The 14,252-nt window shown below is 47.6% G+C and overlaps 1 protein-coding gene across 1 annotated transcript in view; it reads right to left on the bottom strand.

The window, feature by feature from the left end:
* The window catches only part of Cntnap2 (contactin associated protein 2), a 1,597,185-nt gene that overhangs the window by 100,242 nt on the left and 1,482,691 nt on the right, over nt 1-14,252 (bottom strand). The window contains exon 20 of the mRNA XM_048340407.1: nt 7,437-7,570. Coding sequence (XP_048196364.1) covers nt 7,437-7,570 — 134 coding nt within the window. The remainder of the gene's footprint in view (nt 1-7,436; nt 7,571-14,252) is intronic.

Raw genomic sequence — 14,252 nt, 5'->3', positions numbered from 1 at the left:
ATTGTGATGCTTTAAGAAACTCCTCAAGTATTGACCTAAGTTCTCCATAGACTTCAACGTGAGTCTGCCTGCCACTGAAGTGGACAGTTCAGCAGCAATGGGCTTGCTGAGAACGCAGTGGAGAGCCTTGGGTGGGGGGTGGGGTGGGGGAGTGCTCTGTGAGGGAAGGCTGGGGAGATCCCAGGGCTCATCTTCATGCTCTCAGTCGCCTCCCTTCCCTCACGTGCTAGTAGTGCAGCCAAGGTAGTGAGTCGATCATCCAGACTAGATAAAAAAATGAAATTAGCCAAAGGGAAAACGCTACAGCAAATGTAATTTCAAGAGCAAGCCCCTAGGCTAGCTAGGTCAACGTTATGTGTTCTGACATCCCTTAAAAAGATCTAAAGCTTCTAAGAAAAAACTTGCTAGTCTTTTTAATAAAAGCTTGAACAACCCCAGCTATTCAAATTTTCAGGAGTGTTTACATCTGTATGTTTTTTTCCCTGGTATTGCTTTTTATTGGCAACAAGTTCAAGGGTAATAAAGGCACATATTTTGAATAATTCATTGCTCTTTAGTATCTAATTTCAGCTGGGTTCCTGGATACCACACAAAAGAAGGGTACTGAAAATGGAAAGATGGTTAGTTTTGTTCAAGTGTGCTTACGGAATTGGGATTGGATGTTTACTTGTGTATGATATGGGCTGCTATACAGCACCCACCTTCAACACAGATCTCCTAGTTTCTTTAAGTAGGCAAGTTAGGGTTTAAAACCCACAGGAAGGGTGAGTGGGTCTTTTCTTTTAATGGTTGTATTTTGTTCTCCATTACATCTTTTTTTTTTTCCTCTGACGCTATCACCTATCAGCAGTATGTAGTAGAGAGAATAGTTTTTCATCAGCTGGAGGAGGTGGTGTATTTTCTGTCTCTGGTATACACACTGCCCATGGCTTGTTTCAAAAGTTAATGTCATTTGTTTTATAAAATGCATATCATATCGCGTACACTTTACCTTTCTACCCTTCTAAAAATAATAATACATTTGTATAACCTGCTAAGTCAGCTTTCCAACCTGGTTTTCTGTTGGTTTAATCCGTGGTCATCTGACCAGGCCAACAGATCCTTGTTCAATTTAAATCAGGTATAGTGGTATGTGCACACTGTGGATTATTATTTAGTCATAAGGAAGAATCCTTAGCAGCAAAATGGATGGAACTAAAGGACATCATAGTAAGTGAAATAAACCAGATGCAGAGAGACAAGTACTGCGTGTTCACTCTCACACGTGGCTACTAAAGAAATTGACCTGAATGTGTTCACTAGCGATGTGTTCACTACCAATAGTATTCACCAGAGGGTTAGAAAGATAAGCTGGGAGACTGGGCTTAACAGAGGCTGGATTCGGTCAGTGCACCTCATATGCAAGCATAGAATACCACATTCTTTGTGGTATAAGAACCTGGTCACCTGATCATCATTTGTTCCTTAGGACTCAGAAATTATTGTTAAGGAAGGTCTTACTTTGCTCTCAGAATATCGATTGCCTTTGTCTTGGCAAAGAGAGGGTGGCTCTCCGGTTAGACGAAAGCCAAAATGACACACTACCGTCTGTTCCATTGATTTGGAGAGGACACGGATTCTGAGTGTCTGTGCCAGAGAATGGATCCTTGAGCTCCCTGCGGTCTAATTTCCATCAAGAGGCAAACATAGGGGAGAGGCTGGTGGCTCAGATCTGTCATCCTAGCTTCTCAGGTGGCTGAGATCTGAGGATCTCGGTTTGAAGCCAGCCTGGCGTCCATGAGACTCTTATCTCCAATTACCCAGCAAAAAAGCTGGAAGTAGAAACATGGTTCAAGTGGTAGAGTACTAAGAGCTAAGGGGCAGAATCCAGGCCTTAAGTTCAAGTCCCAGCACTGGCACAAAAAAACTAGGTCGTACTCATATAGAGAGTTATCGGTAAAGGATGTGGAGTTTATTCATTTTTCCTCCCCTAGCTAGTTTTACTTTTGGAGCAGCTCAGACTATCATCTCGTCTCTGGCTCCCTTATCCCCCCCCCCACCCCCCTTCTACTCTCTATGGAACTGTTGGGGTAGAATTCCACTTTGAAGTCAGGCCCGGTTTTTGTAAGAACCCATCACATCCGAAGCATGGTGGGAAAACCGCATTTCCTGCTGCCGTGGGGAGGCCCTGCCCACCGCCTGTCCCCAGGCTGCGACCAGGAGCACAGGAACCTTCGGCTCGCCCTGGGTTACACAAGATCAGAAGCAATAGGGCCAAATGCCAGCATCTGTAACGTGTAGCTGGTCCATGCACGAGTCTATGCTAGGCTGAAACAATGAAAACGCCCCCCCCCCACCGCCTTGCCAGCTAGAGAGACCTACTGTACGCATGCTGTGCCCCCCTCCCAGGCGCCCTCCACCCAGTCGCACTGGAGCTCTAGGCAGATCCAGGTTCCCCTGGGCTGCTCTAAAACAGAGACGTGGCTCACATCTGGCATGGACATGGCTACCTAAACGGACCGTGTGGGGCAGGGGGAGCCGTTTTCTGGGCCAGTCGTGGTATCTGCAGAGAGGATGTACTGGCCAGACAATTTCGAGTGCTCTGGAGGCCTTGGTCTATTTTCAGCAGTAGGGCTGTCTGCCTCCGGGACCCCCAAGTCTGTCCTGGCAAGTGGGTTAAGGGCTTAGCATCTGCATATGTCACCGGGGGTCCCTCTGGCTCGGGCTGGGGCTCTGCGTGCTGTTCTTTCTCTCTTGGTTTCATTCTCTGCACTTTCCCCGTGAGGCTGGCGGGGGGGGGGGGGGGGGGGGGAAGAAAGGAAAAGCAGCAGGCAGGAAGCGTTCCCGGGAGGCAGGCAGGAGGGAGAGAGAGCAGAAGGGCTGAAGTGGCTGTGATGTTTGGTTTTGGGCTCCTGCTCATTGGCCCCATTTCCCATCGTGTGCGGGCTTTTTGGGGGCCTCTGGGCCCGCTGCAGGCTTGTTTACATTGTGACATTAAACTGTAAGCCATTATTTCAGGGGCAACTGGGAGTTTTCATAAACGGCGCCACTTGGGGCCTTGCGTGGGCTCTGGATTTTGGGTATCTGCTAACAGCCAGTGCCAGTTCTTCATTATCGACGTGGAGATCAGACACTTCAGTTCTTGGCAGCAAATATTTCATCCAAGGTCAATTTCCCTCAAGTGCTCAGCACCGCTTCAGTCCATGCGTGTCCAGGGAATGCAAATTAATTTGATGTTAGCTCTAGCCAAACCCAGGTAGGAGAGTAAACGTGATACTTCAAACCCCACAAACACGGGTCAAGATCTGAATTCTATGATGCTTGAACATTCACATGCATAAAAGTTCACCTCAACTCCAAAGCCATCATTCTCTAGTACTTTCAAACTTGGAATTCAACTTTAATCCAGTATTATTTAAGTGTCATTGCCATTATATTTTATTGTACATGGGAGCTACAGAAGTGTTTGAGGATGCTTGCACATTTCATGCTGTTTTTCAAGTACCAAAACAGCCTTCTATGCTTCTGGAAAACGAGGCAATGTAGAAAAACTCTAGGGGAAACAGAGGCATCTGTAATCCCTTTTGCCAGAAACAATCACTGCAAATGTCTTATCTCCTTGCACACCTTGCGAAGGCCGTAGAGCTGCTCGAGATGGATTTGGAGACTATGGCGAGGGAAAGATGCTTTGGGGGTTCTAACAGAATCACTGTAGCGGCTCTGTAAGGCTTCCCTGCTTGAGAGAAAGCAAAGGTCAGAGGCTCGGAGTCTTTCCAGGGGACCCAGTTTCCATGAAAAGGAGTCCCAAGCTTTCTTCGTTCACCACTTTCCATTGTTATCTGCGCCCAAGGCAGGGGCTGCACGGGGAGAGACCAGGTTCCCCTCAGGGGAGGGAAGGCTTTCCCAATGGCGCTCAAGTCAGTTCTCCAAGCCCCTCCAGAGACGAGGTGCCACCACACTGCGTCTGGGGGCAGGGCAGTGGGCGGGCTTCCCAGCACCCTCGGGTGCCAGTTGCTACTTGCGATGCCTTCCTTGTTGTTGGGAAGCTTCCCACATCTGTCCTCTCCTGGGGTCAGAGCAGGAGCGTCCCCCTCTTCTCCCTGGGTCTCCTGGGGAAGCTGCCCCCCCCTCCACGTGCCAGCTAGGATTTCGGGGGGGGGGGGACTGCTGGCCCCTGAGGTCATTGTTTCTCGACCCCAGCCAGAGGACTCCAGCTGGGACAATTAGAGAGCAAAACCTGGGAAGACATCGACCTGGGACTGCCTTGAGGGTGATGATGATTTGTGTAAGGCAGAGCTTTCTGTAAAAGATAACTAATCCAGGGCTGGGGGTGGGGGATAGAAAGATAAGGGAGGTCAGGGTGGGAGAGTGGGAGGACAAGGAAGGGAAGAACTGGGAGGAAGCAGTGAAGGAAAGAGGAGAGGAAGACAGGAACGGGGCTGGCAGGCACTGGCCGAGGGGGATTTTAGTCCATAGTTCCAATCATCCTTCCCTAAATCTGGATTGTCTCCCAAAAGTTTGGTTTTGTGCTTCTTAAATTCTACAATTCCTGAAGGGGTTTACCTGTCCCCTCCCTCACCGGCTTTTGTTTTTTATTCCGACAAACTAGCTCTTCATCATTTGCGGACAAAAGAAGCTCGGGCACTAGAGCCAGTTTCCCGCCTTCCTCCGCCCTCTGGTCTCTGGCTTCGCACACATGGAAAAAACCTCTGATTTTCTATGCCTCAAAAGTCCCAAGTTTCTTCAATTGTCCCCTCGAGGCCTCCATTGCTGTCCTCAGGTTGCTCACCCAGAGCAGGGAACCCCACCACATTCCCGGGCTCACTGTTGAGCTGCTTCTAAACTTTTAGTATGATTTTGTAATTGAGAAACACCAAAGATAAGTCACTTTCTTTAAAAGAGGTGACAGATCAGGTGGTTTAAAATAAGAGAATGCCTAATTAAATACCAATGAACATATTCCCCATAAAATGGCATAAACCCATCTGTCATGTAGACTTGTACCATGGGTAAAGAACAGCTTGATCTGCTCAGTGAAAAATTTACAGCACTTAAAAGAGGTGCCAGGTATTAGGCCCAGGGCCCCCCCGCCCCCCCCCCCCCCCCGTCAGCCACTGTGGGACCACCTCACCTAGGCCATGGTTTGAAAGATGGCCGACCAGGAAGGAATGGCTGGTTGCCATTTTCCTAGGGAAGACCTCCCCTTCAAACGCCCTCTAGCAGTGACTGCCAGGGGCCGCTGCAAGTTCCCCTTCAATGCATGAATTTGACATCCACTGGTGCCCAGCAGAGACGGGGCCTGTGTCTTTTCCCTGCAGCCTCCTCTTCCCCATTGGCAGCCGAATCCCAGTGAGGTTGGAGAGGCTGCAGAGCCCCTGCCAAACACAGCTCCGCTTCCTGACAACGCAGCCTCCTCCTGCTGTGCTCCAGCCTGACAGGTATCTATTTCCAAAGCCTCCTAGAAAGTGCGGTGACAGCTCCCTCCTTCATCTTTTGGCTTGGTTCCCAGGGAGACCTCCTTATGCCATGTTTTATTCATGGTGTCTCCCAGGCTGGCTTCTACACACACACACACCCACACCCACACACACACCCACACACACACACACCATGGTGGTGGGGGAAGGGGCAATAAATGAACTGGAAAGAAACCCCAAGTTTCATAAGGAAAGCCATCCTGTTGTGTGCTGAAAGTCTAGAGCTGGAGTGTGAGATATTTGAAGGAAAGCCTGCATTTGGAGGAATTTTTTTTTTTAAGGCAAAGCCTTGGCAGAAGAAAAATAATGTAGCTATTCCTACTGTTATTGGAGTCTAGAAAGAAGTAGGTCAGATAAACCCAAATCACCTTTGTTGGGAAGCAGATAAGTTTCAGATATCTGAGCGTGGGGCCAGGAAAGATGATGGGAAAGAAGTGCACTGTGGCCTGATAGATACTCGAATGGGAGATGGCTTCAGACGGAGGCAAGCCATCAAGGATATATATACAAAGCAAATACTCGTTCTGCCTCTCCCTAAAATATTTCATTGCCACCAATCTCACCATTGCCTTTCATGTAAGAATTACAGTCAACCTTCCTTATCTACAAGGTCTGCATGTCTGGAGTCAGCCACGATAGATCAAGAATATGTAAAGCTCAGTGCCTGTGGCTCATGTCTGTAATCTGAGCTCCTCAGGAGACTGAGTTCTGAGGATTGCAGCTCAAAGCCAGCCTGGACAGGCAAATCCACAAGATTCTTATCTCCTAGGAACCAGCAAAAAAGCTGGAAGTGGAGGTATAGCTCAGTTGGTAGAGATCTAGCCTTGAGTGAAAAAGGTAGAGTGCAGGACTCTGAGTTCAAGCCCCAGTACTAGCTCATGCGTGCGTGAGGGTGCGCGCGCGCACACACAGAATATTTGAATATAAAATTACACTGGTACGGACCATACGCGGATACTTTTTCTTTGTCATCATCCCGCAAATCACACAGCATGACAACTGTTTGTGTAGCATTTACGGTGTCCAGATATTATTGTAAGTCGCCTGGAGGTGATTTAAAGAATGTGCACAGCTTCTGTGAAGTACTACGCGCGTTTGCATCAGGAACTTGAGCTTCTTCATATTTCGGTGTTCCCAGGACATCTTGGGATAAATCCCCCTTGGAGAGGTACGTATAGCCATGTGCATATGGATATATGTGTGTACATACACACATGCACATATACGCCTACAGGTATACATATACACACGCACACATAGATACACGTGCATGCACATATACATGTGTGTACAAATACATGTGCACATACACACACATATGCAGGTCTGTGTTTATATACAAACGCACACATTGAGGGACAGCTGTGAACTACTTCTATTTTTTCCTTCACTAATGCGTGGTAAAAGGTTTAATCATTATTCTTTCTTTTGAAAGGTAACCACTGGCAGTTATTGCAGAGCGTAGAGATTATACCAGCACATGGGTAGTGCGTGCGTCATGGTGCGCATGCGCACGCGCCCGCTATACCAGTGCATCGGTACTGCGTGTCATGGCGCGCATGAGCACGCCATACCCGCCTATCGTTACTGCATGGGTCATGGTGCACATGGGCACGCGCACGCGCACGCTAAGCCATCGTATCGTTACTGCGTGTGTCATGGCGAGCACGCGCACGCTATACCATCGCATTCTTACTGCATGTGTCCTGGCGCGCATGCGCCCGCTACATACCAGCGAATTGTTACCGCGTGTGTCATGGCGCGCATGCGCGGGCTATGCCCGTGAATCTTTACTGCGTGTGTCATGACGCGCGCGTGCACGCTATACCAGCACATCGTTACTGCATCGTTACCGCGTGCGTCATGGCGTGCACGCGCCCTCTATACCCGTGCATCCCTACTGCCCGTGTCATGGCGCGCGTGCGCACGCTGTACCCGCGCATCGTTACCGCATGCGTCATGGCGCGCACGCGCACGCACCTTGAGCACCAGGGTCCTCTCCTGACGGGTGATGTTGACGCTGTGCGGCTGCCCGTTGGCCAGGTTCCGGTGGTCCACGTCCACGTTGTAGGGGTCCCGGGTGCCTCCCAGGTTGTACCGGATCTGCAGGCTTCCTAGGGAAGGACAGGAAAAGAGCCCCCGTGAGGGAGGTCTCGGCTCTGGATTCCATTGCACTTGGAAAGTTTCATGTTGCCCCATTTTCCCATTTTCCTCCTAGAGGAACAGGAAGAACTCTCTGATTTCAAGTTGCAACCTAGAGCATGCTCATCACACCTGAGAACTTAAGATGAGAAAGAAAACACCTTGGCACCCAGAACCCTACCATCTAGAAAGGACGATTCTAAACATTTCCACACACACCCACACCCACACCACACCACACACACACCCTTGGAAATGTGACCCTTTGTAGTTGGATAGTCTAGCATTATATCCACTGAAAATGTTGCACTGTGCTCCCCAGTTGAAACAAACCTGTGTGAGCATAATCCAGAATGAATTGCATTTTCTATTTTTTTTTTTTTTTGCTCCCCGCGTGAAATTCAAGCAGCTTTCACTGACATTTACCCTAGCATCTCAGTTTAGATTCCTGCGCCTAGGCTGTTTCTACCAAGCGCTGCGGATTTACGTCCCCTGGGTTCATCCATTCTTCTCCATCTCCGCAGCAGCGACACCATTCCCAGTGGAGGTGTGCTCACATGCCAGTGCCTTCCACACCCCTGGGACCCTCGACTTTCAGGAGCTGCCCTTGCTGTGGTCCCCATACCCCCAGAGGGGCACTGGACAGAGCTGCGTCTCTCTGGGCCCTACATGCTCCCAGCATACATACACTCATGCATTTTCTTTTTGATCTTTCCTTCTTCATTTTTGGTGTTTTTTTTTTTTTTTTTTTGGCCAGTCCTGGGCCTTGGACTCAGGGCCTGAGCACTGTCCCTGGCTTCTTTTGCTCAAGGCCAGCACTCTGCCACTTGAGCCACAGCGCCACTTCTGGCCATTTTCTATATATGTGGTGCTGGGGAATCAAACCCAGGGCTTCATGTGTAGGAGGCAAGCACTCTTGCCACTAGGCCATATTCCCAGTCCCCCTTCCTCATTTTTGGACAACTTACATTGATAGCACTCCCCTCCCCGCCCAAGTCATCCTCCACCATCTTTCCTTTCTCACTCACATACACATGGATGGTGAACTGATTCAGTCTTGGGTTTGATTAAGGTGCAGGCTTCTTGGAACCCAAGTTTGTACAACTGTGTCATACTCCTGTCTTGAATCCCTGACTCCTTCCCCCCCAGTGTCCACTCAATAATGAACAGAAAGTAGATAAACACAACATTGATCTTCTCTCCCAGAAAGTAGCCTATCACAGCCTGGTACATTTTGGTAAGGAGTCACTTACCTCATGCTTCTAGTTATTCTTGCCCCAAACCTTGACCTCACATTCCATTTTCCCTCCACCACACGTAGGAAACCCTCTGTCTATCTACAAATTGGCTCGAGCCTTGCCGTTTCCTCACTACCATCCTTATCTGAACCCCATCATGAGGTCATTGCCTGGGTTACTGCGATAGCATTCACTCTGGGCTACTTCTTCTCCTTAGCCCAGCCTCCTCCTCCTTCCTGGCCCAATCTGTCTTTTGCCTTTCCCACACTGTTCCCACAGAGTAGTCAGAGTCCCTCTGCCCAGAAGGCACCAGTGGCTTTCCAACTCACTCAGACGCTCGAAAAAAATCAAAGTCCTTACAACAGATTGGTCTCTGATTCAGGTTCCTTCCACCATCTCTGACCTGATCTTTTGTTTCCTCTTTTTTTTTTTTTTTTGCCTGTCCTGGGCTTGGACTCAGGGCCTGAGCACTGTCCCTGGCTTCTTTTTGCTCAAGGCTAGCACTCTGCCGCTTGAGCCACAGCGCCACTTCTGGCTGTTTTCTATATATGTGGTGCTGGGGAATTGAACCCAGGGCTTCATGTGTAGGAGGCAAGCACTCTTGCCACTAGGCCATATTCCCAGCCCTGTTTCCTTCTTTCTGTCTCCTCCTCAGCACCTAGCAAGCTCTGATCCCAGAACCTTGGTACTGGGGGCCTTCTGCCTAGGCTGCTCAATCCCAAGTCATCTGCCTGGCTTTTTCTTTTTTTCTTTTTGCCAGTCCTGGGGCTTGGACTCAGGGCCTGAGCACTGTCCCTGGCTTCTTTTTCCTCAAGGCTAGCACTCTACCACTTGAGCCACAGCGCCATTTCTGGCTTTCTCTATATATGTGGTGCTGTGGAATCGAACCCTGGGCTTCATGTGTGCCAGGCAAGCACTCTGCCACTAGGCCATATTCCCAGTCCCATGGCTTATCTTTTATTCCTTCAGATGTTTGCTTTTAGGTCATCCTCTCAATAATTTTTTTTTAATCTGTGGCTTCCTCAATAAAAGTGGGATTTACTCCTTCCTTTACCTTGGCGAGGCCCTTCCTTTTCTGTTTTGTGTTTTCTCCACAACACTTCTCACTACATCATAGACCACACTCACTTAGCTCCTCTTATCTTCTTTTGTTCAAATCGCAAGCTCCAGGAGAACAGGGTTTTTGCTTAGGATGATACCCACTCTTTATAACAGAGTGGATAATAGCTGAATAAAATCATGGCCATTGCTGGTGAACTTTCTTCCCAATGCTGTCTTTGTGGAGCAGAGAGAACTTTTCAAAAATGCATAATTAAATTATATCATGGATTCATTTAAAAAAAATCCTTCAAAACCTTCTGGCTTCTCACTGGATGAAGTCGTCCATTCTTCATGTAGCTCATGATGCCCTTTGTCTGCTTTGATGTTCTGCTTGCTACTTATTTTCAAGTCATGCCTTTCTCCCTCTTGCTTTTACCACCAAGCTGCCTTAGACTCTGTCCATCCTCCAGAAAATCTCTTTGTCCCCCTACCATGGGGCCTGGAGGGCGCTCTCCCCTCTTCCTGAACTGCTCTGCTCACCCTGTGCTCCCTGAGAGCATCCGCATCTATCAGTTGACAAAGCGAAGGAGGCAATGTGACAGACATCTGGGTCATATGTAGAAAACACGAGCTGCCATCCGTATTGACTCAGGACACGTGACCCTCACACGAGGACAGCTGGTTTTCGGATTCGCCACGTGTGCACTTACTTCCTAAGAACCACATTTATTTAGTTCCTGCCTGTCCAGTCGAAGGTGAAGAGTCCATTTCTAACACGGACGGCCACCCCAATGGCCAAGCAGCATCAGACACTCTGCATGGATCCCGGGCATAAAAAGAGGAGCAAAAGAAGCTTCTTTGCTTTCGAGGGACTGTTAGCAAAAGCCTGACCCAGTCCTCCCTCTTCTCTCCACGTCGGTGTGTCTCTCACATTCTCCAGCTCTGTTATGACCAGCATTAAGTTGTTTTCATTATGTTTTCCCCTTTTTGCTGGCGTCCCCGACTTTGTAAGTTTGATTCAAAATCCTCACAAGTATTTTTGTTTAATGGTCACAGGAATTATTTGTTTTGATAGAAAAAAAAAGTTGAGTTGAAACTTTCGATTTATAGGTAGGATAAGCCAATAAACAGTAACGGCAATATTCTTGAATAAGAAGCATTTAAATGATGTAATTAATTCCTTTCCAATAATAGTAGAAGAGGACCACTAAATGGTGGTGGAATATTAATATTTACCCATTAAAATAAAATATTATTCAAATGCGGTTACTTCACTTCTTCGTGCTCATGTTCATCTCCTGAGTGAATTAAGGCCATTGAAAGGGACTGGTTTTTTATTGGCTTCAGCAAATAACATGCTCAACAGATTTATGCTCTCCTGGTCATGACTATGATTATCAGCAAACACTGCTAGGGCACCTATTGTAGGCAGGAGATGTAGTGCTGGGAGCTGTTCATCTCTCTGGCAAGACAGGGCATATTTATAATGGAGATAGATAACAATACAGTGCATTAAGTGCCAAAAGAATGACATTGAAAATAAGTGTAATTGGAGTTTAAAGCCAGGAGATGATATTGAGAGATGATGAGGCTGGATCTGAACCTAGAGAGTGAAGGCAGGTCTTGACTGAGGAGCAAGGAGGGGGTGTCCAGGCCAGGGAGCCTCGTGGGCTGGGGGGTGGGGCAGAGGTGGCCATGGAATGTTTGTAAATCAAGAGTAAGGGCAAAATGTAGATTGAGTCTCTGGAAATAACAACTGCTAGCCCTTATCTATCTATAGATACATGGCACAACACTTTAGGCTTGACCTACTTGTACAGTAACCCAATGAGGGAGAAACTATTTTTTTTTAACCAGTCCTGGGTCTTGAACTCAGGGCCTGAGCACTGTCCCCTGACTTCTTTGTGTACAAGGCTAGCACTCTGCCACTTGAGCCACAGTGCCACTTCTGGCCCTTTCTATATATATGGTGCTGAGGAATCAAACTCAGGGCTTCATGTATATGAGGCAAGCACTCTTGCCACTAGGCCATATCCCCAGCCTGGGAGAAACTATTTTGCAGCCTAGGAAACAGAGGCATGAAGAAGTCAGTTGTTTGAGGCAAAATGCAGCAGCAGAACTTAAGTCCAGACAATCTAGGCTTTTCCTTAGGAGGCCAGGGGTTCCTGACTGGAAGGTGCTGCAACTGGGGTACTCTTGTTTTCACTACAGTGGCCATGGAGTCTCTCACAGGGACATTGTAAATATTCCTACTAAACACTATCCATGCCAGAGAGGGCTGGAGGGGGTGGTTCCTTCCTTCCTTCCTTCCTTCCTTCCTTCCTTCCTTCCTTCCTTCCTTCCTTCCTTCCTTCCTTCCTTCCTTCCTCTCTCTTTCCTTCTTTCTTTTGTTAAAAGATTAGTTTCTTCCTGTATCTTTTTTTCATTGCACGAATAGGACTTACAGGCTGTTTTCCTGATAGTCACTCCTAACTTGAAATCTCACACCATGAAAACACATACAGTATTTAGAGTCTGGAAAGGCAAAATGTCTGTCAGCAATTTGAGGATGGCCTGATGACAAGTAGAAAGAAATAGCCCGGTTTTATTTTTCAAATGAGCTAAGTGTGTTCCAAAGACGGACATTGGTGGAGAATTCTAGGCTTGGACCCAGACCCCTGGCAACCAGAAACCCAGCTTTGTCTACCACCCCCCCTCCCCAACCCCACCAGTGTGAGAGTATGGCGTCACTCAGCCTCTCTTCTCTGCACCCAGCTCTTCCATCTGAAGAAAGGGAGAAGAATTTCAGCTACCCCTTTGGCATTCTGTGCCTCATAGAAATCAATGAGCCTCTTTGCACAGTGCCGGACACAGAGTGAGCGCCATGATGTGAGCCCCTATCATGCTATTGATGAATCAGAGCCTTTGCCTGCGGAGACGGCCAGGCTTGAGCACAGCGCACACAGCGGTGGGCGGAGGCGCTGAGAACGTGAGCTGCCCAGTGTGGCCGGGACCAGATCTCCTCATGGTGACCCCTGAGGAGTGGAAAACAGAGTCTGTGGATGCATGCTCAAATAGTTCTTGACCATGGCAAAGCGATCGCTTCCTCCCAGACAGAGATGTGAGGAGAAGCCACACGGGAGGCTGGGCCATGTGGATTAAAAATCCATCACACCTAATCTTGGAGAAGGAAACTGGTGAACTCCCGCAGAGCAGGTGTTTCTTCGCTCGTCCATTCTTATTTTCTGAGTTCACTCAGTATTTTTTTTTTTTTTTGTTCAGAAAAGTGACACGTGCCGCGTTTTTAGCATCTCACACACCCGGAAAAGTATTTTACTCAGGAGAAATAAATGTTCACATCCAACCACGCACTTGGTGCTTAGATGAATGCTTTTAGTTTCATCTTTATATTCGATTTTCAGAGTCAACCTCATGTTGTAGATTCAAGTTTATATCTGTGTGTGTGCATATGTGTGTTCCTTGGTTTGATCTTAGGAGCTGGGCACCATCTGTGAGCTATTTTGCTCAAGGCTAATGCTCTATCATTTGAGCCATAGCTCCCCTGCTTGCTTTTTGGTGGTTAATTGGAGCTAAGAGTCTCATGGACTTCATATCTGGGCTGGTTTCAAACTGTGGCCCTCAGATCTCAGCCTCCTGAGTTGCTTGGGTTACAGGCGTGAATCACTGGCATCTGGCTGAAGTTTCTAACTTATTTTTCCTTTCTTTTTCTTCGTTTAATATTATATTACACAGAATTGCCCTATGCCACTACTCTTCATAAGTACTATGTTTTATCTTTATTTTTTTGTGCCATCACTGGGGCTTTAACTTAGGGCAAGGCCTAATGCTCTAGCTTCTTTTTTTTTTTTTTTTTAAACTCAAGGCTGGTGCTCTACCACGTAAGTCATATCTTCATGTTCAGTATTTAGCTGGCTAATTGGCTTTGAATAGTAATCCTCAGATCTCAGCCTCCTGAACAGGTAGTATTATAGGTGTGGGCCATTAGTGCTTGGCTCATAAACTTAAATTTTATATTTTAATAGATACATGTTATTCCACCAAACAGTGACTTAAAAAATAAACACAATGGCTTCTTAGTTCAGAAAGAAGCAGAGGATCCTGTCATTGTCAGGACTTTAAATTATTTTTTGCTATTTTACCAAAGATGAACTAAGTTTCCCTCCAATTCTTCTTTTACAAAATGACAGTACAGTGAACAATTCTTTCTGAAACCATGTCAGAAGTTTGGCTTCTTTCTCTCTCCTTCCTTCCTCTCTCCCTCCCTCCCTCCCTTCCTCCCTCCCTCCCTCCCTCCCTTCCTTCCTTCCTTCCTTTTTCCAGTCCTGGGGCTTGGACTCAGGGCCTGAGCACTGTCCCTGGCTTCTTTTTTCTCAAG

Source organism: Perognathus longimembris, chromosome 2 (genome assembly GCF_023159225.1).
Source record: "Perognathus longimembris pacificus isolate PPM17 chromosome 2, ASM2315922v1, whole genome shotgun sequence".
Taxonomy (NCBI): Eukaryota; Metazoa; Chordata; class Mammalia; order Rodentia; family Heteromyidae; genus Perognathus; species Perognathus longimembris.
The sequence above is the reverse complement of the archived record's forward strand: the minus strand, read 5'-3'. Positions and strand labels throughout refer to the sequence as shown.